Source organism: Sinocyclocheilus grahami, unplaced genomic scaffold (assembly GCF_001515645.1).
Source record: "Sinocyclocheilus grahami isolate Dianchi unplaced genomic scaffold, SAMN03320097.WGS_v1.1 scaffold860.1, whole genome shotgun sequence".
Lineage (NCBI taxonomy): Eukaryota > Metazoa > Chordata > Actinopteri > Cypriniformes > Cyprinidae > Sinocyclocheilus > Sinocyclocheilus grahami.
In genome coordinates, this window is record NW_015506039.1 from 278,297 (window position 1) to 305,878 (window position 27,582).

General features: G+C 35.3%; 1 protein-coding gene across 1 annotated transcript in view; it reads left to right on the forward strand.

The window, feature by feature from the left end:
• LOC107563181 (rho GTPase-activating protein 15-like) overlaps positions 1–27,582 on the forward strand; it is a 41,466-nt gene that overhangs the window by 12,659 nt on the left and 1,225 nt on the right. The window contains exons 6-13 of the mRNA XM_016247981.1: positions 576–665; positions 8,587–8,685; positions 8,960–9,098; positions 10,705–10,827; positions 12,856–12,954; positions 13,063–13,140; positions 13,474–13,608; positions 21,646–21,751. Of these exons, the coding sequence (XP_016103467.1) occupies positions 576–665; positions 8,587–8,685; positions 8,960–9,098; positions 10,705–10,827; positions 12,856–12,954; positions 13,063–13,140; positions 13,474–13,608; positions 21,646–21,751 (869 nt within the window). The remainder of the gene's footprint in view (positions 1–575; positions 666–8,586; positions 8,686–8,959; positions 9,099–10,704; positions 10,828–12,855; positions 12,955–13,062; positions 13,141–13,473; positions 13,609–21,645; positions 21,752–27,582) is intronic.

Sequence of the window (27,582 nt, forward strand, 5' to 3'; positions counted from 1 at the left end):
AACAACACAAATATCCTTTATGTATTTAATCCCATTCTGTTAACCAATGTCTTTGCTTCTGACCTTCGATGATCCAGTTCAGCCATACTAATAAGCAAAAATTACTCTAGACAAACATTTGTGTCTTTTTTTATTGCTGAAGTGTGTTAAAATTTCTTCTTCTGCATTCTACTGTATGGATCTAAATTTACTTTCAGCCTGAGGCTTAATCATTTCACTTTTGGTGTGAAAAGGCTTTTATATTTGCCAAAAATAGAATTTTTATATTTTAAAAACAAACAAGCAAGCCCTGTCCAGATTTAAAAAGTAACGCAAAAGTAACATAATGCATTACTTTCCATAAAAAGTAACCAAGTAACGTAATTAGTTACTTTTTTTATGGAGTAATGCAATATTTTAATGCATTACTTTTAAAAGTAACTTTCCCCAACACTGTTAATAGGTGATGTCTTGTATCAAAACATAGTGTTCGTCAATTGTTTATTTTTTCACAGAGTCACGTAAGACACGTGAAACATGGTGTTTCTATTTAGTATCTTGGCAAACGTGTTCATGTAATTGTACTTTCTGCACAGAAGCCAGGTGGTAAACCAGATGGTGTGGATCTGTGTGGGGCTGTAATCGAGTGGACAACAGAGAAATCCAGCCGAAAGAACGTGTTTCAGGTAGGACAGTGGGACGGATTGAGCCAAAGTTCATCCTTGCATCTGTTTATCATCCATTAGAACAGGAAAAACTATGCAGAACTAATAACTGCACTGGAATCTCAGTATGATTTAGATTGTCTAAATCTTGATAGTGAAGATTGGACAGAAGTGCTATCGGTCTTAATCTTGAGTTGCATGGTCTCACCTCTAATAGCATCGCAAGCATCCTGCTTCATCTCTAATAATATATCTTTCCTTTTTTAGCTCCGACTTTGTAAGATCATAGCTTAACCAAGTTGCTCGATACATTTATGACGTTTCAAGGGATTGAAAGATCTACAGAGAATCCCAGTCGCTCAGTGAGCTTTGCGTCCAGGGCTTTCACCAGGCCCGCTGCGTAAGGAGTGTCGGAGCTGGTGTCATACCTCTTAAAATCCTTCAAGAGAAAAAATACTCAGTCTTTTATCTGCACACAATGACTGGATGGATCTTTCAGGATTCAAAGTTCTTTAACACCCAAAAAGCATTTCTGTCCAGTCGTTGTTGCCATGAAGGCTTTTCATTAGGATTTACGTAAAGCGAGATAATCTTTCGGCTGATGTTTTGGGTGCTCCAAACACATATCAATAAATTGATAGCTGAGTTAGCTCACATAATGAGGCAAAGCGAGGATAAAAAGCCGATTTCCGATCTCATCGCGCACTTATAATATCTTATCGCTGCCACTGTACTTGCTGTCCAGTATTTTGACCAGAATTTTTTTTTTTTTCTGCAGGAGAGATTAAAAAGGCATTAAACAGTAATCTTAAATAATCCCAAACTCTCACACAGAAAAAGTGCTTGTAATGACGGTACCAAGCCATTTAGTAGTCTGCCACCGCTGTCAATCAACCTTAACCGGGATTAAAAATTAGTGTGGAGGCTCGTTAATTCAGCAGCGTGGAGAGTTAGATTTGCAATCTGTGAGGCATTCAGCCGAGGTCTCGAAGATCTGCTCGGCTTAGGCCAAGACAAAACACTTGTGTCAGTTGAGGGATAGTTGTGATTAGGGAAGTTCACGTTCTTTCATTGGAGGTTTTGATCAGTGTCTTAAGCATCTGGAGTTGACTTTTTATTCCTTTTTGTGCTTCTGTCACTGCTGATATTAACCTTAAATGCTGGTGCAGATCCTTATAGCTCTACTAATACCAGGATTACAGCATTTATCAGTTGAAACATAGCAGTTTCAAAAGCAATCACAACTTCGGAGGTGCTGTATTTAGCATTTTTGCAAATTATCATATTTAAAATGGCCATCAATTTGGAAATTGTACACATGTGCGCAAAGGGCTAATATATAACTTTTGCTTACGGCGGCGTGCACTACTGTTCAAAAGTTTGGGGTCTGTAAATTATTATTTTTTTATGTGTTTTAATGCTTTTGAAATAAGTCTCTAATGCTCACCAAGGCTTCATTTACTTGATCACATACACAATAAAACCAGTAATTTGTGAAATATTATTGCAATTTAAAATAGCTGTTTTCTATTTTATTATATTTCAAAATCTAGTTTATTCCTGTGATGGGAAAGCTGAATTTTCAGCATCATTACTCCAGTCTTCAGTGTCACATGATCCTTCAGAAATCATTCTAATATGATAAGATTTGCTGCTCAAGAAACATTTCTTATTATTATTATTGAAAACAATGATGCATTTTTTTTTTCCAGGATTCTCTGATAAATATATAATTTAGCTTTTTTTTTTTTTAAACAGAAAACTTTTGAATCATTATAAATGTCTTTACTGTCACTTTTGATCAATGTAATGTATCCTTGCTGAAAAATAAAAAAAATCCTATTGACCCCAAAATTTTGAATGGTAATATATCAGAAATCTTTCATTCTGTTGTAATATGTGACAAAGCACATAACGTTTATGTCCAGTGGTGAGTAAAAACCAAGATATTCTTTTCTTGAACTAAGAATCTCCTTCCCTAGAAATTCTCATCACGCTTTTGTTCAGTGGTTTGACTCACACAGCCTTTCTGGTTCATTTAAAAGGGTTATGAACCCAGGGAGCCATATGCATTTATCACTTGCAAAGCTCCCACAAAACTAAATCTGTTTTCCTACGCACAGAAAAACTCTAGAGCTGCTGAGAACACCACATTTCTTTAAAAGAAAGTCCACTGAAACAACTGATTCTAGCATGTATGGATTTATACACATTTGTATCAGACTTATCACAAACAAAATCATGGTAGATCCTAGTTTTTGTTATTTTTATATGTTTCTATTTAGCTTCATTGAATTTTTTAAGTGTACATTTTTCATCTTTTATATTATGTTTAATTTCAATTACCAATTTTTAAAAACAACTTTTTTTTATAACATTACAGCACTGGGTCCGAACCTGTATGACTTTCTTTCTGCTGCGGAAAACAAAGGAAATATGTATTTTTTTGTCCATACAATTAAAGTTAACGTGGTTCAATGTTGTTTCCATGTGATTAAAGTCTATGTTTGTTTTTTGACCCCATTGACTCATTGTATGGACAAAAACTGTTGAAACAGTGTACAAAATATCTTCTTTTGTTTTCTGCAGCTAAAAGACAGTTATACAGGTTTTGAACTACATAAGGGAGAGAGTAAATGATGACAGAATTTTAATTTTGAGGTAAATTAATTCATTACATCTTACCTGTTAGAAACAAAAGCAAATACAGATTATTTTCCTTGTACTAAACAACCCATGGCAAAGTATTATCTTCCAAAACATTCATCCTGAAAACCAAAGAACTTTCCTGCACAGCCTATCAGTTTTCAATACAACAGGAAACAAAAAAAAATATATATATATATATATCAGACAATGGAAGTCCAAGTCTCATTGTATCCACGTTTGCGTCACCTGCATGAAAGAGATGATCAAATCCAGCAATCCTGTTACACAAAAGCGTGTGCACTAAGACCTTACAACTGTCTCGTATTATTGACAATAGGTGGCTTGCATGAGTGTTTGAGAATCAAGAGGAAACATCTGAGGCTGATTGAAATATCATATGCCGGCATGTGGTGTCAAGCTGGAGAGACAGCAAAGCTAAAACTCAAACCGTTGCACTGTCCTTTCACCTGTAGTTTTACATTTTCCCTTTGTGTGTATCACAAACTACAACAATAAACTGTAAGTGGATAATAGTATGGTTTTAAAGCATGCAGTGTAACTTTGAACATGAGTTAAAGGGGGAATCTTTGAGGTCAGTCAGACAGGGCAAAAATAAATGAACAAATAACTCCTTCCTCAAAAAGGGGACAGAGAATAAGAAGCAATTATGAACCAATTTGCACTGTTTGGAATGAGGTCAGTTGAGGTGATTGCAATGTGTATAGGCTCTGTGATAAATAACATGTGGTTCATGTCCATATGCCATCTCTGAACTGTCCATGGAAGTGAAGATCTTTGGCCAGGCACTGTCAGATCTCGTGTCTCATGTAAGCGGCACCTTTTGGGCATGTTTACTGCAGATTATGACAGACTGACAGGCCTACAGTGAGCAGGAGAGATCTGGCACTTTGAATGGCTTGCCTAGAAGGACCACTAAGTATCGTGCTCTTGAAAGGACACTTTACAGAATTGAGCTAATGAAGTGATGTATTGTCTAATTACAGGATGTTGTTTAGATTGTCACTCATTGTGGTACATGTAAACGGCCTTAACCTGCCTGTCACAGCAGTGGGACACTTAACGCTGGACTTTGTTGTCATTTCTATCAAAATGTATTTGATCCAAATGGCATTGCAGGCTAAAGGCGTAGTGTATTTAACGCTTTATGAGCAATGTTAGGACAATGCACATGCAAGGATCAGTCTTTAAAAAGTAGTTAAGGTTGACATTGTTTCTTTGTCTCCAGATGATTGAAATGTAAAGAGATATGAATTACTTTTTCAATTAATTTTCAAGTCACATCTACTCGTTTAAAGCACTTGTCACTCACTATGTATGTATTTCTAAACATTTCCACTACATCTTAAATGATGTTTAGTGTCATTAGCTTTCTGTGATGAAAAAAATATATATTTTTTTTACTTAACTTTAGCTTACTCCTTACTAAGAGTATTTGCATATCTAGCATATTATGTATCATAAATAAATATTATATAATATTTTTGGTCTTTTTGCATAATTTTGACCAAATTAATTGGAAATGGCACAATAAAATTTGTGCTAATTTTGATTGTGAAATCAGTTCAAGAAGTTTGTTTGAAGTTATTTGAAATAGTTGAGTTATCATAGATTGTATGTTTTTTTATATATTATCTGAGACAAGGGTAAAACACATGTTTCCAAGTTTCCAAGATACTCTTAATGTCACCTTTAAGTTGAAATTTGTTTAAATGAAAAACCACTCCTGGTATTTTCAGAGTCCAGTAGAATATAGACACTTAGATATGAAATATATTACTGTACCTCTAAACTTGCGATCATGCAATATTTTTCTTAAGACCACTTTGCAAGAGAGCTGAGGGAAAGGTATTTGCTTGCCCTCAAAGCTGCTTACATTGTGTTGAGCATTAATTTCAGTATTCATAACAAAACAATATACTTTATATTCGATAATAATCATGGGGCGAGTGGAAGGATTTGAGATTCAGACAGCAGATTACAAAGGAGATTAGAGCAGCAAAATGACTCTCTCTTAGCAAGAGCATGCGATTTACAATGTCTCAGGACAAATAGTTCTTGCCCAGAAAAATAAGGAATTCACTTTTTGTATTTTCAATTTAAGAAACGCTTGTTCCTACAAAACCACTGCTGGAGGAAGCACAATGTGTAACAGTACTTTTGATTTAAAAGTCCTTGTGACATCTTCCCAGTGACAACTAGCTCTGGTTACTTCTGTATTATGTATCATTATTATGCTATTTCTAACTTTGACTTTCAATTCAGCTGTTCATTTGTGGAAGTTTTTGTACTTGCATGTTACAACTCACAATTTTAATCAAATCGACTAATGGTTCAGTTCTTTACGAGAATAGCTGGCTCATTTAAAATTGCAATCTGGTAAATGTAGGTTACGGAAACAGTGTTTCCCGCTTGTGAAACATTTTACAAAGATTTTGTTTCTGTCATTGTTATTATTGATATTTTTAATCTGGCCTATGCGGTCTGAGCCATTGAATTAAACATTGTGCACAAGAAAGCATCAGGGGAACGCAATGCATCTTCCTCCATTTCCTCTGATTTTGCTTTTGTTTTCTCTGGGAAGCCCTCTTACCCAGACCCATCTCAGGAGTTGTGGAAAATTGGAGATAATTAACCTTCCTATCTAAAGCACTTCAAAGTTGAGTTGTGTCTTTATGTAGCTTTCAAATTAATGTTTAATTTAACAGCAAAACACAAATGTTAAGTCACAAATGGCATTCTGGTCTTTGTACCGCTCTGCATAATTAAACATTAATGAAGAGTCAAAGTGAGAGCCCAGATATTCAAATTCCTTCTCATTAAACAGCATGATTAAAAGCGTAGTGCTTTTATGTTATACTCTTTCTTATTTCCACTCGTGCAACACAAAACTTTCCACCAGTCCCAGTTTTCCAATCAGCTCCTCCTCCTGACCAATAATATTCTTTCAAAACATTTTTTAAATATGTATTTAATGTACATTTAATGTGTTTTTTGTTTTTGTATTTTTGTTTTATTCTTTTTTTTTTTACAACGCTAACAACATTGATGAGAGATTGTGTAACAGGCTATCCAGGGCTATTTTCACTGCAATAAGAGACACTAAAGGTTAACCAATCACCAATGTTAAATACAGGACAGTAGTAATATGTTAGAGAAATATTACACTGTAAATGTCCTATTAAGTCACTTCATCTTATCACAGTGATGCAGAAAGTGGATGGACACTGCATAACATCAGAAAAGAAGAACATATATGTAGCTATTTATATACAAAATAAGTGAGAGTTATGAGATGTTAGGAGAAGAAAGAATATGCTTTTAGATGAACATCATTAATCCCAGTACAGCAACAGTAAAAATTGTGCAAGGTTTGTTGTGTAAGCTGTCCATAAGAGCATTAACTGTCCATAGAAATATATGTGCACACTACTAATATTGGCATTACATCTATGGGCTTCATTTCCATGGACATCACCACATGCAGAGATGAAACATAGCAGAAATTATGAGAGCTTGATTTTGGGGAGGTATTGGTGAATATAGCAATTTTTGTTTTTGTTTTCAGAAACAGAGAGGACAAAACTCATGACTCGTCAGCCAACGCTTTCAGATAATCTTCATGAAATCAAAGACCAATGTGATGTTTGGTTTTGAAACAGCTTGATTTGCAGGATGAGCTATTTTGAAAGACATAAAATGTGTTTCAGTTTAACTTAATCGGGCTTTGGTGTTGAATTTATTAAGGCTGGTTTGGCTTCGAAATACAGTTTGAATTATTTGATACATTGCGTGCTGGGTTGTGAAACATTATCACTGCACTTTCTTCTAAATCAAAGTCGAAACGGCAATACGTCATACGGTTCATTTGATGTTCAATGTCTGAAAAGAATGAGAAAAAAGAATTTCGTCACATGCATAAAATATCTGTCGACTCTGCATAAAAGGGGATTGATTTTGCACAAGCTTCACGCATTGTACAACAGCAAACCCAGAAAGAGATATGAAACTGCCATTTGAAAGTTTCTGAAGACCTGCAGCACAAATATCCTTCATTAAAGTTGATCTGTTTCACCCGTTCAAACCACCAATGAAGACTCCAACAAGTCCACCCCACTACAAACTATTACTGTCATGTCCGCAGGCACCCTCCAGGAAAGAAGGAGCTTCAGAACAAACATGCTCTCTCGGATGTTCGACTCTAAAGAATAGAGGGATCGCAAACACACTCTGACAAGAATTGTGCCCCGAACCATTGCCTCTATATTCACTCCATCCCCAAAGAGACTGCTTGATTCCCCCTGCCACCCTCTCTCAAAGTCAGAAAAGTCTGTTTTAAATGGGCAAAAACTTTGGACGTCTATGTGGAGTGACTGTATGGGGGAGGAGAAATGTATTCTGTGATCCGGCCTGGTATTTTTAGAGACTGAACGCCCTAAAATGATTTTAGGTTTTAGAAATATGCAGTGTCAGCTCTCTTTAAAATAACAAATGTATTTGACAATTCTGACCTTAGCGTTAGTGTTTGCTTGCATTTTTCTGGGAAAACCGCTTATTCTATGTGACTGTGCCATGTGATGCCACGCCAGTCTCGAGAAATAAGTCTAATGTTTAGTCAGGTATTATACTAATAGCTTGTCAAAAGGCTTAGTGCATCTGAGATTTCTCACTTCCCATCTTTTTTGTATTTTTGTTTGTTTGAGTAATTGTATCCCTGAGATCTACCATCTTCACACAATGTTTATTATTGACTTTGCCATGGTATTTTTTACTGATTTAGTGCTCAAGAAACATTTCTTATCTCTTATTATAATCAATTTGGAATACAATGTTGCTGCTTATTATTTTTGTGGAGACAGTCAGGATTCTATAATATATATATTTAAAATTTTCTAAAATAATTTTTTCCATAATGGGTTTTTCAGCGTTCTATAATGAATAAAACATTTAAAAGATTTAAAAAATCTTTTGTAACATTATAAATATCTTTACTTTCTCTTTTGACCAATTTAATGTGTCCTTGCTGAATAAAAGTATTAATTCATATCTTCATAAAACACTTCTTTGGTTACAGTTATAGGGACAAAGTATAAGAAGAAGCAAGCAATAAAAGATCATACTATTTTGTTATATTCAGTTCTAGAGTCGTGATGTAGTACAGTTTATTAATACACAGGTCTGTTATTGACAGGGGACTGTTCAGACAAAGCTTGCTAGCTGTATTTGTTTGAATGCCACTTTTTAAACTTTCATTTCAACCCTCTTTTACAAACAGATAACCACCCCAAATGGTCATGAGTTTCTGCTGCAGGCAGATCACTTTCCAACCATCTCGAAATGGCATGATGCCATCAAAAAAGCGGTGGACAGTCTGGTAAGTTAATTGCTAAAACACAAAATAGCTTTTTATACATTTTTACATTAACATGTACTCAATGGGGAATTAAATTATGGTCTTACTTATGCTATATATGAAGGCAATTTATTTTTAAAATATGACTGTATTTAGAATATGTAAATAAATAGTTAAATAGACCAATGCTTTAATAGCTAAACATCTAACACTGGGATAAATACTTCAAATAGCAATATTTTTTTTGGATTTCTGCATCTAAGTGATGAATCTTTTATATGATGTTGTGGTTTAGTCGAGTGGAGCTGGAGGCCAGAGCTGTGGTAGAGCGGCCCTACACAGGTCCAACAGCACAGAATGCTTGTCCCGACCAACCTGTGAACCCACCAAACCTAAACCAAAAGAGACCAAATCTGAACACAGACGCTCCATCAGTGAGTAACACGTGTGCGTGTGTGTGTGTGTGTGTGTGTGTGTGTGTGTGAAAGTCTGAGAGGGAGAGAGAGGTGATAACTGGCAATCAACACAGAGAGTTCAGAAACAGTGAGTGTGTCGGGGCTGCAGCCTCGCTTCACCACTGTTTAATATCCACATTAATGAGTTTAGCAGTACAGATGATACGGTCTGTTCACAGACTCTATCAACCTTTTTAGATCACACTTTACCCCAAAATCAAAAGAAAAAAAGTAATTCTATTTTATTTTGATTAGTTAAGTAAAATAAAACCTATTTTAGGATCATTATTATTATTATTATTTGCATTATTTGCATTATTTTCATGACAATTAAACGATTCTCATTACTGTAATATAATTTTTTTTTTTATTGTTTTGCAGTTCTGTTATATTTCAGAAATGAGAATCTAATGAGAATATTAGAAATTCCCCAATTCAAAAAAAGCAATTCAAAATCTGTAAAAATGAACTTAATTTAATATGAATCAATATTTTGTCATGTTACTATATAATGTATATTGTAAAGGTCCAAAAATTGACTATATAAATAAATCTGTCACACTTTATTTTAAGGTACAATTCTCACTATTAACTAACTATTAACTATGACTTTTGACTCAATAAACTCCTAATTACTGCTTATTAGTAGTTAGTAGGGTAATTGTTAATTTTAGGTATGGGGAAGGATTAAGGGGTGTAGAATATGATTAGGCAGAATATGTGCTTTATAAGTACTAATAAACAGCCAATATGCTAGTAATATGCATGCTAATAAGCAACTAGTTAATAGTGAGAATTGGTCCCTAAACTAAAGTGTTACCATAAAATCTATATATATAACTTCTGTTGTTTTTTGGAATGAAATGTGGACATATTTTTGTACAATTCACTGTTAAGACGCTTTGTAGATTATTTTTTTCTGACAGGCGGCTGTGGTCACATTTGGAACAGGAAGCCCAGCAGTACCTTGACCACATGCAGTTTGGTTACTGCGAGAACATCCGTGTCTGCAATAACATGATAACTGTAAAATACAGACACACGTTAGCACATCTCATTACATCATTTACCATATGAGACAAAGACCAACAGAAGCTGAATTTCAGACATTTTATACAGCTGTTCTGAACTCTGTTGAGATGTTGAATAAGACGGAGACACTCTGCTCTCTGTCAATCATCATTATAAATTACAAGCTACTTGACACTCTCCAAACGCTTCTGTCATTGGTAATTGCAGCATTTTCTGCCCTGAATGAGTATCAAAGAGAATTCATTTACTACTGTACTGAATGCTGGGCAGTAGCTCCGAGCTCTCACTCGTCACATACTAATCACTGGACTTGTGAAGATGTTGTAATATTGACACTAATATTGTCCGGAATCAATAAATAAATGCTGTGAAATGAGATATTTACGTACACTGGAGAATATTTCATCAGAAGTAGTGTTTCTGGTGTGCTTTTGAGCAGTGTGGAGAAAGGAGACACTCTTATTTGCATGAGGAGGACTTGCACAAAGACAGCCTCAGACGCGAGTGTTCAGTGACAGCATTGTTCCTGTGTCTCCTCTGATCCCCCGCACAGTGTTCAAGCTGAATTACAGCGCCTCAGACAGCGCCGACAAGAATGGAGTTAAGAACAGACTGAAGAAGTTCATCTCTAGACGGCCCTCCATGAAAACGCTACAGGAGAAAGGCCTTATTAAAGGTGAAGTATGCTCCAAACAATACACTGTGAAAAGAAATGCTGTTTTTAATAACAAAAAAGGCAGTTGTGGTTTCCAGAATAATTCTGTAAAAATACAGTAAAAACTTTACAAATCTGTAAATATATATATATATATATATATATATATATATATATATTACCATACTGTAAATAGTATATAAATATATAAGACAATGTTAAATTGTTAAAATTACAGTCATTTTTTATACAATGTAATGCTCATCGCCGACTATCAGATTAAAAAATCTCATGTTTTTTACTCTTATTCTTTTTAAAACTTTGCCCAGTTTTAGCCCAGTTAATAGTCATAATTGCATGCTACATAATTACAGGTTACATATTGCGTGATGACATATGAATGTGCAATCTTAGGACATTAGTTTATTTTGGCTCTGCATGTTTCCATATTAAACACAACTGTGACCGCAGTAAAAAATAAAATAAAAGGAAGCAACACATTCTTTTTCCTTTATACATTATACCAGTTCAACAAGAAATCCCTAACGCCAATTCTTAAAGACTGTAACTAATTTATTCCATTCATGGCATACACCAAACATAACATTAAAGGATATTTTAAGCATACTTGGAACCCTCGGATGAAGGTAATGATATCTTTAATTTCCTCTGGTGTCAAAAAAGACCCTTTAATGTAGTATCTGAGGGTGTAAATGGGAGATCAAAGAGGACAATATTGAGGGAATGAATACAACTACTGTGGGATTAACAGAGTAGCGCAGGTGGCCCCTAACACAGCTATCGCTGGCAGAGCTCCAAGGCGAGCTAGCCCGCTAAACATCCATCTCGAAATTAGGATCGTTCCATATTGTACCGACGCTTTTTAAAAGCAATTTATTTAGAAATGCCCCTCCTTTTTATATCACTCTGGGAAACCTTCTGAATGTGCATTTGTATGCAAAGGTGGCTTGCTTGCAGTCATTTATGCATTTAGCACATCGCCACTTCCCCCCGCTCCTTGCGGGTGCTGAAATGAGAGCAGGACATCTTTGATGTTCCAGAAGCCTCTGGGACAGCTCGCCTGGTCCTATATAAACTCAAAAATCCAAATGATGAGGACACTTGCACCTCTGCTCTGACAACTGTAGTTTCGCTCATTATGAAGCGTTCTGATCTTTTGTGGACCGTCTTTGAAATATGACCGCCTCAAAACATTTCACTATGTATTTCGGCTGTGAAATTCCTGGGTCACACGTTACATTATAGTTCTTATAATTATCTGTCTTTAAATAAGCAGGCCTACTTTTTTGAAGCAGCTTGTAATTACTTATTGCTATTATCTACGAGTGTCAATCATTTAAAAAAAATGCATGATATGCTAATTAATTAATCACAGCTATCTTGTAGATATTTGTTTGAAAAATTCCCCAAATGTAAGAAAAGTCAAAAAGTCAATATATTGTTAATTTTCATATAATTAACATAAACATAATTTTTCAGTCTCATGCCATGAGATACACAAATGTAAGATGCTTTATTAAGTTAAATGTATTTGTTTATAATTAATTGTACTAAATAACCATATTAAATTGACAGCTCTACTATTAATAATATTAATGATACTTGTTATTTTTATTACTACTGCTGCTATTAATACTGTTAATAAGTATTATTACTGTATATTAGTATTATTAATCATATTTTAATATGCTGTGTAAAGTTAAATACATTCGTTTTCATATTTTTGTGCTAAATTAACTAATTAAATTTAGAGCTGTATTATTATTATTAATATTATTATAGTATTAATAATGTTAATAATTATTATATTAGTATTGCTAGTAATAATAATTGTAATAATAATTGCATGAATGGTATTATTAATTGTTTATTATGATTGTTTATTATGATTGATATTATTATTGATACTTTTTATATTAATAAATGAACACCTATGACCTGGACTCTGTAATAAAAAGTGTTAGCAATTTCTAATTTAGCTTTGTATACTTATTATAATATTATAAATGACATGTTTTTTTTTTGTAGACCGAGTTTTTGGTTGTCACATGCTGACCCTGTGCGAGAGAGAAAGGACCACAGTGCCCAAATTTGTAAAGTTGTGTATAGAGGAAGTAGAAAAACGAGGTATGGCTCACAAAAGATGGTTCTTCTTTAAAGAAATGATTGTGGTTTCATCACATGCCTTGCTGACTGACTGACTGACTGACAAATGTCTTTACCCCGTCCTCACAGGACTGGAGGCTGATGGGATATACAGGGTGAGTGGCAATTTGGCCATTATCCAGAAACTACGCTTTCTAGTTGACCAAGGTAAGTTTAATTCAGTAATCATCTATCATCAGTGGTTGGTTTAAGGCCAGCAGCTGAAGCAGTGTTTATTTAAATGACACATTATCATTTTGGTTTCTAAAGGCTTAGCTGAAAGGTATAAAGTGGTTAGCTTGTATTAGGCGCCACAAATTGTTTGATAAGGATTTTCAAAGTGGTTTGATATGCAGTGAAATGCAAGCAGGACAATGTGTTTGGCTCTCAAGGGGCGTATTAACGTTGACATAATGATTAGCATTTTTTAATTTCCTCATCAAACGACTGCTATTCTAATTCTCTCTGTTGGCTTCTCTGACTGTGTCTCTCTTTCCCCAGAGGAGGAGCTTAACTTGGGCGACAGCCAATGGGAGGACATCCATGTCATCACCGGAGCGCTAAAGATGTTTTTCCGTGAACTGCCAGAGCCCCTGTTTCCCTTTCGCTTTTTTGACTTGTTTGTGGAAGCCATTAGTAAGTACTGAAATCGATATGAGTAAATCAGTGTTATTGCTGCAAATATTTGGGATCAGAACCTTAAAATTGTTTTACAAGGAATGATTCATTACCTTTCCTAGAGATGTGAGACTTCAGAATATTCAAAATGTGCTCCAGTATTCCACAGCAACATCAAGTTATTTCCATTCATGGTTAACAGCTTAGTTTGACCCAGTCCTCCTAACTGTAATTTAAGCCGCTGATGGCTAAACCCCTCGCCACTCTTGGGTTGAGTTGTACTATTTGGGATTGACCCTCTTAGATGCATTCTTGCAGATCTGTCAGCCAAAAGGGGTCGCTCTTTGACAAGGAGGTGGTGAGATCATTCAAACTCCCTGTTTGGGGAATGGGGGAATTTCTCAGGCCAGAGGGCAAAGTCAGGGCCTGTGGTCCAGACAGAAACTGTCACCAGATCGGCCTTAGTGTCACGTGTAACCTCCCTCCAGGAGCACAGAGCAAACTCTGGGCCTCATCTCAAGCGTCCAACTGACGCCAGTGTGTTTCTCTTGGACAGTCTACCTTCTGAAAGGCATGTACCTTGTGAAATATATGTATGTACCTTTGTGCTTAAAACAACATTTGTCCTGCACTTTTGTTTTATGACTTGTTCGGTTTCTGAAGCCCTGATAGTTTAAAAACAAATACTTTCAGATTAGTGGACGTGTGAACTACATAGTGGCCATAAACGATGTACTAAGCCATAAGTTTAAGTTACACCTTAACTTTAAGAGTAAGTTTAGAGCAAATGCAGGACAGTGCAGGACATTGTAAGCACAATTTCAGCTTTATGGACCTAAACATTGTGAACAGGAATGACGGAAGATCAATTTGGAGTAGAAGTTTTCAAACCTTTTAATCCCTAGAACCCAGATTTACAGTGACGTTACAATAAATTAATGCATTTATTCTTATATACTTTTATTAACTTTTGTTAAGGATGCATTAAATTGAACCAAAATGACAGACCTTGATATAATCTCTATTTCAATTAATCTTTTGAACATTCTATTCATCAAATAATCCTAAAAAACATTGATAATAATAAGAAATGTTTCTTGAGCATCAAATCAGCATATTAGAATGATTTCTAAGGATCATGTGACACTGAAGACTGGAGTAATGGCTGCTGAAAATTCAGCTTTGCCACCACAGGAATAAATTACATTTTAAATTTGATTAAAAAGAAAACTATTATTTTAAATCATAGTAATGCTTCACATTAATATTTGTTCTTACTCTTACGGCCTTAGTGAGCATAAGAGAGTTCTTTAAAAAAAATATTTAAAAATCTTCCCGACACCAAACTTTTGAACGGTAGTGTATTTATACTGGGAGAATGCAAGTAAGCATTATAAAGACAAAACATTGTTTGAAAAAAATAAAAAAATAATTGACCTTAACCTCGTCATATTACTAATGCCCAAACAAATAATACAAATATTTTTGGAAAATCATTTTTATTACATTGACAGTGGTGTCAAGTGTCAAATGATACATGTTAAAATGCAAATAGAAACCCTTTTAATTCAATTCAAATTTGTAAGTTTTTCACAATTTTTCACAAATCTTTTTCTCTCAAAATTTTAGTAGACTTCCTAGTGCCCCCTTGTGGCCCCGTGGGGGTCAGCAGACCCCAGTTGAAAAACTCCTGGTTTAGGATAGCATCACCAATCAGAACTGCAGAAATCATGATGGTTTTCACACAGGTTTCCAGAACTTCTCTGACAATATTTTTTTATAGTGTTACAAAGTCACTATAGCTATGCTTTTTAGAGAAAATCAGCCTAAAAATGCCATACTTGTTTCATCTTAATATTAATAAAATTAGATTTATATTCTCAGTCTTGAGATATGGACCAAAAGGCCAGTGCGCTCACTGTAATAAGTGCAGGGATATCAATATGAACACAGCACCTCAGTATTTCCCCACTGGAAGGAGATATGTGTGAGACAGAATGGGAACAGGCCTGGGGTGATGTTGTAAATTGCTAATAAATATTTACTCGCACTGCATGTAGGCCAGAGTACCGCTAACTGTTTGTATCCAGTTAATCAGTAGATGAGCCCGATCACTTAGTGTTTAGAAAACTGATTATTACTGTAAAAGGCCCCTAATAGCTGGAGGTATAATTAGTTCAACCTGCAACACATCTCACAAAAATGGAGGGTATGTTGGTATAACATACCGCTGTACTACTCTTTTTGTTGTGTGCAGTATGAAAACAGTATTTTTTCCAATTATTTTCATTGGTGTAAACTAATTTAATCAGACTGATTCAGTAATTTAAATAATATTTTTAGGTTATTTTAGGAATTAGTTAATTTATACATGACAAAAATTTGACTAAATTAACCTTCCAATCTTAGTATGATAAGTAAACCAAACGTTATATAGACTTATTGTAATCTCTTTCTTGACTCATTATTTCATGAAGCTCCCAAGATATTTTTACAAAAATAAAATAAGTGTATTGTTTTTCAATATTAAATAATATATAAAATATTTCTGAGATTAACCTATAATCTTGGAACTAAATTATTATATTATATTATACACAGGGCAGTAATTTAAGCCATCTTTAATGTGTTGTAGAACAAGGTTCTTTGCGCTGTAGACTTGGGAAATGTAACTTGTTGGCACAAAGTATTGATTTCTTGTATGTAGGTTACTAAGCTCCTCCCCTTTCTGTTATATTGGCATGGTTTAATGAACCTTACAGCTCATCTTACATTTCATTTACTGAAACTGCCCAACATCCTGTTTCATTGATCTCACTAGACCACTGACAAGCAATTTCAGCAAATCCAGCTGATACTTGAGTTGCTCAGGTCTTCTGAATTGGTCCATCACTGTCAAAAGAGGACAGCTCCTCTAACCATGGCTGCCCTTTAAATGGGTGGTATTAACTAAAGGTCTCTGGAACAGTACTTTGGACAAGAATCTATTCGATTAGGAGAGCTGCCCAATCACACACTGCTTCTGGAAATCTTTGTGGAACTCAAAGTAATTTAAGTGTACTGGAAGTTTTGGCGAATTATTAATATGTAATCTTCAGACTTCAACCAACATTTAAACGCCCCCTTCACTCACAATTTGTGAGATGCTCTGAGCACATTTCATCTTCTTGCTTGCAATCTGTATGTTTATTCAAAATGTATGTACTCACTCCCGCAAATCAACATTTGGGCTTCCCAGGGTCCTCAGGTGAACAGTTGGCCTAATTTTCCATTCTTTCACTCTGTGCCTGTTGTGGATGTGGCAGGCACCAGCTCTTGGCTCACGATGGACTAAATCTATTATTCATATTGCCTGGTATCTTAGCGACATTGTCCTGCCACCTGTCCAATAGACAAGCTCGCTTTGTTGTACAAAGTGAAGACATACTTGTTGACAAATGGAGGCTTTGTTCTCCGGGCTCACACACACAATCCAGCGTTTGTGTAGTAATCTGAAAAGTTCATTCTGATGGACTGTATCGTTATATCACATTTGAAGATGACCGATTGCGCATTTTAAAAAGCTAGATTGTAAGATTTCCAGCTTGACTTTTTATGTGTTTTTGTGAAAAACGTGCCAATGGTAGTGTACAATGTGCTGAAATAATGCCAATCAGAGCTGCGTCAGACAGTACATCAGTCATAACATAATTGGTTGTCTATTCTGATGTTATGCTCTTTCAGCTGACAGTTCAAACTTCAGACTGTGAATCACAAGTCATTCTATGCAGCTTTCCTCATTTGTGCAACGTGGCCTCGTTGCCATGCAAAGCTAGCATGCGGAAATATTTTCAAATGCATAAATCTCTTCCCAGTCTCTATATTTCATCAAGAAGTTTTTCATGTTTAATAAATTACAGCGCCGATCCTCTAAGACTTTGTTATTCATAAAGCAAAGTATTCAATTGGGATACATTTAAAATCTTAATCATAACCTGCAGGACTATTTGCAGTGTGCTAATATTTGCCTTGACGGGGCTTAAAGAAGCCCGCAGACAAAGCTCGCAGATGGGCTTAACCTGAGAAGCAAAGCTGTACTGCAGTAAAGATGGTCTCATTGTTTGTAATTGGATTATATTCACAGATTTTTGTAACCAAAAGTGCATCTATTCTTTACTGTACATCAGCTCTTTTCACAAAACAATGATTCTCTCAGTCGTAGGTACATGTTTCATCGGAAAAAAAAAAGTTTCATCTGAAGTAAAATGTCAGAAATTGATATCCCGTTTTGTCATTTTACCACAGAAAAATACATTTACCAGTAATTACTAATGATACCTAAAAATAAAATAAAAAAACAAGAACATTTTGAAAATAATACACCAGATTCGTCTCCCAAAAAGTTTCATAATTAATATTAAAGTGGTCATATGATGTGATTTCAATTTTTCCTTTCTCTTTGGAGTGTTACAAGCTCTTGGTGCATAAAGAAGATCTGTAAAGTCTCAAATCCAAATTATATTCTTATATTCTATATTCTTTATAAAAGTTAAGAGTCAGCCACACCTACCTAAAACGACTCATTCTAACACGCCCCCACATATCTACGTCACTATGTGGGAAGATTTGCATAACACCACCCAAATGTTCATGCAAAGAAAGAAGGCGTAACTTTTATTCTGGCTGTAGTATTGTTGCCGCCGCCACCACCAAATACACAAAATAATGTTATTTTTAGCAGCATCATATGACCCCTTTAATTTATGGTTTTAGTTCTGAATTGTAATAATGCAAAATCTTATAGAAAAAAATGCAGTACAGATTTGTAAAAAAAAGACTGTAATATATAATTTAAAAAAAATCCATGCACCTTTTGTGTTTTTTCATTTAATTTTGCATTACTAAAATATAAACAAACAAATAAATACTATATATGCTATATAAATACTATAAATATATATATATACATTATATGTGTGTGTGTGTGTTTCATAGCTTTACAAAAATACATTTTAAATGCACGCATTATGGATTTTTGCCCACTAAATGCCTTTGTCAAAACATTCCCTTTATTTTAAAAGCAATCCCCTTTGATCAGAGTACTGTATGAATAGTGTTTACCATAGTGAATTCATGCTGATTTAGGGTATAGGCATTTTGAACGAGTTTTATATTAATGACACTGTCCCCACCATCTGTCCAAAATACAGGACAAGGGACCATCTCCAATATGCTAGCCACCAAAGGCAAAGTAATTAATGACAGCAATAATGCCAGCAATAATGACTAGATTAAATATTTTACAGGCCGACTGCCATACAGTGTCAAAGCCAAAAGAAAGCTAACGGCCTCCACTGAGATAATGCTTAAAGAGAAAGTCATAAAAAAAGATATTGCTTGATTAAGTAAATGACAAAATGTTGATGAAAGCTGTAGTGAAGGACTCTAGTTCATATTGTTTCACTAATTATGTGGCCTTGACATTAAAATTGATATTAAAATTCTATTTTGAGTTGTTTAGGGCATCGTTTGCACAAGTTAAAGCCCTAATGTTTTTAACTACATTAAAAAGCACAAAACACTGTCCCTCTGCTAGTGGTACCTAGAGGAGCGGGTCAGAGATTCACTCTCTGTCCTAGAACATGGTCTCTGTCTGTGCTCAATTGACAGACCTGGCATCTGACAGGGGCATCTGCTTGCAGAGCCTGTGCCAGCACGGTGTATACATGGAGACATCTGCTCCATTAGTGCCCAGGGGGCATCCTGGGCAGTACAGTAGACTGGGGGCATAACTACTGCCAGCTCCCTTCCATGGCACATCCCATGAATAGCATGGTGTAGCTGTTAGCCAGCCACAGTAGGAATAACCAGTGATGTTTTCTTAGAGGGAGGAAGACAGACGAGATTTTGCTCCTAATTAATAAACAATTATAATTGATTTACAGCATTGCAAATTTATTTCATTATGATAGTTAATCAATACATTTATACTAGGTATCATTTTATGGTGCATATTGAACCTTTTTGGTTACCTCTAATAAACTGCATGCTATAAAAGGTCATTGGACAGCATAACAACTCTTTTTTTTTTCTCTCCCATATGAAATTCTGAATGTCAACAGCATATGAGAGATGCCTGTATGCACATTCAAATTGAAGCAGAATTTGTAAGCATTATATATAAATTGCAATGTATTAAAAATATTTGTTAATTTAAATGTATCACAAAATAAAACTGTTTGGTCTGCTTGATGCATATGCAAAGCATTCAGTACTGTACACTGGAGTCAGATATATAATCTGACTCCAAACTACACTACAGTGTACAGTACTGAATGCTTTGCATATATATCAAGTTTAAATATTTTGTAACAATGTACAAGTTGATGTATATATACAATATATATATATATACTTTTCAACAAGGACACGTTGAATTAAAAAAGTATAAAAGTACAGTAAAGACTTGTACGTCGTTACATTGTTACAAATATTTCTACGTCAGATAAATACTGTTCTTCTGAACTTTCTATTCATCAAAGAATGCTGGAAAAACACTTATCATGGCTGGAAAAAAAATTATCTGAGGGAAAAATAAATAAAAGAAAGAAGCACCAAATCAGCATATTAAAATAATTCCTGCAGGATCATGTGACACTGAACACTGGAATAATGGCTACTGAAAATTCAGCTTTGATATCACAGGGATAAATTACATAGAAAGCAGTTATTTTAAATTGTAATAATATTTCATAATTATTAAATTTCTCTTACTGTTTGTTGTGTATTTTTATCAAATAAATGTAGTCTTGGTATGCATAAGAGACTTATTTCAAAACCATTTAAAAAAAGCTTACTGACCTCAAACTCTTGAATGGTTGTGCATATTTAGCTGGAACCGGTGGCTGTATAATCTTGAAGGTCTGTTAATACTCTTTTAAACAAATCCGTTACGGTGAAATTTGAGCTGAGGGAGTTTGGAGTGCACACAGGTGGCCCTGTGAAAGCTCCATTTCAACATCTGCTCAGGTTCCATAATGATATTGATCAAAAGCATTGATTAAATTATTAAAATACCCCCAATCTTCCAAATTAAAGCCATATAAACAATAAATTACTTTTATTTATTTTACCATACGAGCTTCTTTACACTAACAGTGTTTGAAATAATACAATCAGCTACATTACTATATCCATCATAATGCATTCAGGGAACTTCAAAGTGTCAAAGGTCAAGTAGTGACACTGATGTAGAACAGTCAGCGCACAGGTTGATGCCTCTCAGGATTTTGCCGAGGTCATCAGCCATCTGAGATGTAAAGAGCAGCGGGGTCAAGAGGTCACCGGTTACAGCTTGTGTTACAGCATAACAGCTTTTAATGGACGTGGACTATTACGGACCATTAGCACCACTCGCATGTGCTTTCATGTAGGAAAATTGAAAACCAGACTGAAAAAGTTTAGCATTATAGGGATGTTTATGCATTGATTTTATAGACGGACTGGGTTATTTTTCTAGAACATCTTTAATTACATCCATTTAATAGTGAGATACTTTATAAACTGATCGCACAAAATCAGAACGATTTTGCTGAGAAGTGTAATGGTGTCCGATAACCGTGCAATTGTACTAAATGTGTTTGCATTACTGCATAAAGTTTATAGCTGCATAAGCACAGACTAAATGCTGATTGCTAATTTTGGCAGCTTAAAAAGGGATTATGATGTACGTAAGTTTTAAAGGAAATTAAAACTATCATAATTAACAATTAAAGGATGTCAAAAGTTGGATGGAAATATCAGATAAATGGAGTAATCTGCTCGATTACATATCAGCGTTTTGGTAAGTCAGCAGTTTGCAATGGGGCACATTCTGCATGTTATCTTCTCGAGCATGTCTCTATAATTAATAGGGAAAGGGGTAATGGTCCAGTATTAGGGAAGATTTTGATGTTAGATGAGCTATGTTAATGAAAAAGTGATGGAAAAGACATTAACGTCTCTCTGAACCTAGAGGTTCAAATGAAAGAGCAATATCCAAATCAAAACATTTCATCGTCTCTTCCCTACCAACAGAAATTAGGGAGCCCACACAGAAGGTTCAAGCCTTGAAGAAACTGATCCATCAAGCCCCCAAACCCAACCACAACACCATGAAGCTGCTCTTCCACCACCTGAGGAGGTAAGTCTCAATCCATACACATAACCAGGGGCGTAACACCAAATATTTGGTCCCACAGGACATTTTGGGGTCCTTTGCATCATTTAGGTGGGCGGTGGGAGGATAATGCCTACATTGATCATTTTCTTGTTGGAAGTCATGACTAGGAAATTTAACACAATAAAGTGATAATTTTCCAATTCAGACGTTAGATCTTTGTATTTTTTATTAGTGTCCATTTTAGTTATCATAGCCTCATTGGTATCTGTCAGCAACAGAGAGGGTGCAAACTTTTCACAAAATTCTGTGGTCTGAAACCTTGCACTCTGTTCACTAATAATCAATGAAAAAGACCTTGTGTTTGAAAACATGTATCTTTGCATGTCTCATCAGATAAGCTGTCATTAGGCATTTACTGTTTTATTTCGCCTATCTATGTTGTGAAATTGAACAGAACAGTCACGTTAGTCAAGCTTGCATCAGCTGACTCTCAGCTGATCCCCATCTACCTAAATGAATACGACACCTATCTAAGCATTCATAAATAAGGTCCCTCAGTATTATCAGCAGTTTTCGCATTGCTCAATAGCTAATTACCCCAGGGAGTTCTTGCCCAGAACAGAACCATACCTCCAATCCAAACTGTATGCTAGTTGTCAATCATCTTTGACGATAGTGGTTCTGACAGAACTGACATTTACATGGCTATCTAGCACCTAATGATATCAACCTAACTAGGCTTTCTATCTTTGCATTTAGCTGCATATGGCTTAGCTTTGATCAGACATTGTTTTTCTCTCTCTAATTTTTCCGAGATGTTGCTTTTTTGAAAATCCAATTTCTTCTAATTTTTTAGAGCTACATTGAAGGAAAAACTTAAGAGTAGGTACAAAAACTATACAGGTATACAGAACTATCCCTTTGAGAACCAAGTAACCAATCACACTGCTCTGCACTGCTAGCTGACCTTGACAGTACAAAACTAGTCTAGACTATAATGGTTACGTCTCATTTCTACTAATGTTTTTACTAATGTTAGCATGACAAGATCATAGATTTCCATATATTACAAAGTAGTTTTTAGAGTGAGACCGACAAATAATGCTCAATCTGAAAACCTTTTACACAAAAGTCCACAATAAACAGGATGCAACATGAACAGAGGACTCAATATGAACCATAATGTGTGTTTCCATTTGTCAATGCTCAAGTCCTTGTCCACGATAGCGTTACTGGCACAGCCAGAAGGCCATATGGCTAGTCTCCATCTCCCAGGAGGGGTGTTCTATCCCACTTTACCCTTCTGCACATTTACCACCCTGCACAGGAGGGCCACAGGACTCATCTCAGATTGATGAGCACCCCCTCCTCCCTTCCCCCAATGGAACATGCCCTTTGGCACTAGTGCTAAAGTCTGTTGGGTTGCCCATGCCAGGTCTGCCGATCAGAAAACACTAATGTGTGATTGAGAGAGCGACACTCATTGAAGAGTCGATTTCTAGACAGGAACACAATATTCTGAGAGTCTGATGTGCTAAAGAAAACTAGGTCTGCATTCCATGCTAAAGCTTGACAAAATTGTAATTTATCTGGGGTGAACATGCTACAACACAAACCTGCTGCCTCCTGTCCGACATTAAAGATCGTGAGATTTACCAATACATTTGCCACAGCCAAAGAAATACAGCAGTGCTTTCCAACTTTTTTGGATCAACTCCATACCCTTTCATCCATTAATAGGTTATTTAAATAATTATTATTTATTCAATTTTATTTTTAATTTTATTCTTTTTATTTTATTTTTAAATAATTATTTGGAATATTGTTTAACATTGATTATTATTATCATTGTATTTAATTACAGAAGATTTATATGATATTATTTATAACCTTATTATTATGCATATTGTTTAGCATTTAACATTGGTATTTCTGTTTTTATTATTATTATTATTATTGTTATTATATTTCATTATTTCAGATTTGTATTGATTTGTATTTGATTGATTGCATTTTCTTCTGATATTTTTACAGATGACATATGTGTACATATATTTCACTGTCATTGTGAATCTATACAAACTGCCCTTCAAACCTGCTTAAGTACCACCATAGTTGGGAATCACTGGCACCATTTCCAAGTCTGTAGTCAAATCTACACACAGGCACGAGGGCAAAACATTGTCATAACTTCACTGAATGGTGGCATTAGAAAACCCATTCAGCTTTTATTCTGCTTACCAAAAAGCTGTTACAGTGGAACTCGTGGTGACACTGAAAATCCCTGTAGTGCCACCAAGTCAAGTCAAGTCAAGTCACCTTTATTTATATAGCGCTTTTAACAATACAGATTGTGACAAAGCAACTGAACAGCATTAATTAGGAAAATAGTGTCAATAATGAAAAATGACAATAGTAAACACTAATTTTTCAGTTAAAGACAGTTCATCATTGAATTCAGTGATGTCAACATCCAGCTCAGTTTAAATAATATCTTTGCAATCATGTCAATGATAACGCTGGAAATGAAGTGTCCCCAAGTCTGTTCCTTCTCCACAGCGATGTTCCCGCTGCTCCTTTCTCTCGCTATTAGAGCGATAAACGGGAAGAGAGCTTCGAATCCAAAGCGCAGTGCTTTGCTTTGTGGCTACCACACCCTGGCCAAGTGATGTGGTTCTGTTTATTTTATATTCTCACTTAAGTCATACTTGTTTCTGTCTACTGCTTTCCCTTTCTAAATATCAGGATGACTTTCTCATGAATAAAGGCAAGGAATGTGCGGTCACAGTGAATTAGGTTAGAGTGGGTTATATTTGTTTTCTAAGACTAATGTAGTCATTTTGCAGTCCAGAGTGAGAAGAAGATAGAATAATGAGGTTAAATGCCTTTCAGCTTATGATGCAATGCATGAAAGAGTGTCCATATCTGCTCAAATGTCACTTTTTGCCTGTGCACTTCCTGTCCTTCTCCTCTAAAACAGGTATACTTCATTGAAGCAGCTCTCTGAACTCCTACTGTCATGCCTTTGTAGGTTATATTTTGCGCTGACTTGGCTCATCTAAAGTGGTGAAAGTCAAACGCTCTTTGTTGTGGGCTCTTTCTGTGCCCGCATGGAACCAATGTTCTTTTTTTTTTTTTTTGGTCCGTGGAGCCTGGATTCAATAACCAGTTGTGTGCTTGCATTGTGATGATGTGGTCAAGGCAACCAGATTTCTCAACAGTACACTTGCTCAGTAATGCTATTTATGTCATTTTTTGTGGGAGGTTTTGTCACCACTGCTCATATTTCCCGTTTACCACAAGTGATTTAAAAGGCCACAGGTTTTGTTTTTTGTTAGTAATTCAAGGTTCCGTTCGTCTTTGTGCTGGAAAAGAAACCTGGAGAAACCTCTGATCAGGAAAGCCGAGAAAAAAACATTTCTTCTCATCTACGTTTGGTGTTTCTCAAATTAGATGGAAGAAAACAGCCATTGTGCGAACTTTGATATCCACAACAGTATGTGCAGCAGGTTATGACCTTATATGGTGCAGACAGGAAATAATAATAATAATAATAATACAAATTGTAAACAATAAAAAAGGCTGTCGTCTTATAACTCGAAAATGACAGTTTAAAGCTTGGAGCGATTCTGTAACCCCCACCCCACCTCAATTTATTATTCGTCCCATGATTCTTCAGGAGCCAGTTAGGCTGACCCAATTAGCACTGGCCTCCTAGGCGGGGAATGACGGCATTGTGCGCTATCCTCCATTTCCTGTCATGCCCCGCTTGCAAACGAGATGCTAATTAATAACCATTGGCATCTTGAGCCATACATGTCGGCTTATGTACGGGATATCAATGATTTGTCAGATTCAACCAAGCATAACACAGTCACCTCTGGTCAAGCTGCCCACAGCCTGGCCCTTACCCAGACACCAGAGCAACTTCACTGGGCTCCAAGTCAGCTGATGGTTTAATGAGCGCATTTTGCCATAAATACCCAGATACTGAGGACCAGATTGCATCCTTCCCTTTTCCAAATCAACAAATTTCTTTACTGAAAGTGTTAACTTAGGCGAGGTGCACAAAAAAATACATTCTCTTACAAATCTGAGGATAAGTATTTTAGATGACGGACATAATTTTAACTCAAGATTTTAAATTATTATTATTAAATTTGTTATTATTATTAAATTTGAAATATATTTATATAAAATATATACCTTTTAATATGCATTATGTTGGGACAAGCATTTGATTAAAAAAAATGAAAAGATAGAAATATAAAAATAAATATGTGACCCTGGAGCACAAAACCAGTCGCAATTGTAGCAATAGCCAAAAATTCATTGTATGGGTCAAAATTATAGATTTTTCTTTTATGCCAAAAATCATTAGGATATTAAGTAAAGATCATGTTCTATGTAAATATTTTGTAAACTTCCTACTGTAAATATATTAAAAACTTAATTTTTGATTAGTAATATGCATTGCTAAGAACTTCATTTAGACAAATGCGATTTTCTCAATATTTTGATTTTTTTGCACCCTCAGATTCCAGATTTCCAAATAATTGTATCTCGGCCAAATATTGTCCTATCCTAACAAACCATATATCAATGGAAAGCTTTCAGATGATGTATAAATCTAAATTTCGAAAAATTGACCCTTATGACTGTTTTTGTGGTCCAGGATCACATATACATGCTTTTTACTTTTTTTTATATATATGCACTTAATTCTATCTATCTATCTATCTATCTATCTATCTATCTATCTATCTATCTATCTATCTATCTATCTATCTATCTATCTATCTATCTATCTGCATTTCAGTAATATTAATTAGTTTTTTTCTGTATTATTTATTTATTGGGAAATATGTTTCAAGTGCCGCTCAGGACTGTCACTTTAGATGACATTATTTTAATAAAAAGTTTTGAAGTGAAGTGACGTGTGGCCAAGTATGGGGACCCATACTCGGAATTTGTGCTCTGCATTTAACCCATCCAAGTGCACACACACAGTAGTGAACACACATACACAGTGAACACACACTCGGAGCAGTGGCCAGCCATATTGCTGCGGCACCCGGGGAGCAGTTGGGGGTTCAGTGCCTTGCTCAAGGGTCTCACCTCAGTCGTGGTATTGAGAGTGGAAGAGAGCGCTGGTTATTCACTCCCCCCACTGACAATTCCTGCCAGACCTGAGACTCGAACCGGCAACCTTCAGGTTCCAAGTCCGACTCTATCATATATATTATTTTAGGACAAGAATTTGATTTAAAAATTTAAAATAAATGTTTTTTACATTTTGTTTTTATATATGCATTTTTGTATTTATATGCATACTTTTTTAGTTTTATAAAAAAAAACATTCAATGAAAACATCTATGCAAATGTATATATATTTTTTTAGTTTATAATTTTTATTGGTTTCTTTAAATGTGAATTTTATGTAATTTATATATAAACCATTTAAATGTGCCACTGTAATTTCTTTTACATGGTTCTCTGTTGATGACTGTCTTTACAGGCTAAAAAAAACTTTTTTTTTTTTTTTTGCCTGCCAGAGAGCATCTTTGTATTGCACTTCTTCCTAATATGTGCTACTACTGTAATAGAAAACGATAATGACTGTAATTAAGCTTCTATCATGATTTTACTCGATCTGGCATTACTGATAGCAGAGATGAATGTGAAGGTGGGGGGGTGTGGGGGTCATGTATATAGTGGTGTCACAGTGGCATAATTACCAAAAAAACACTAAAAGGTTAGACAAAAAGCTTCATATTTAATGTTTTGAAAAATCTCTTCGGAAATGAAGTCTCTCTCCTTAAGATCATTAGCAGACCATTAGCAATGGCAGT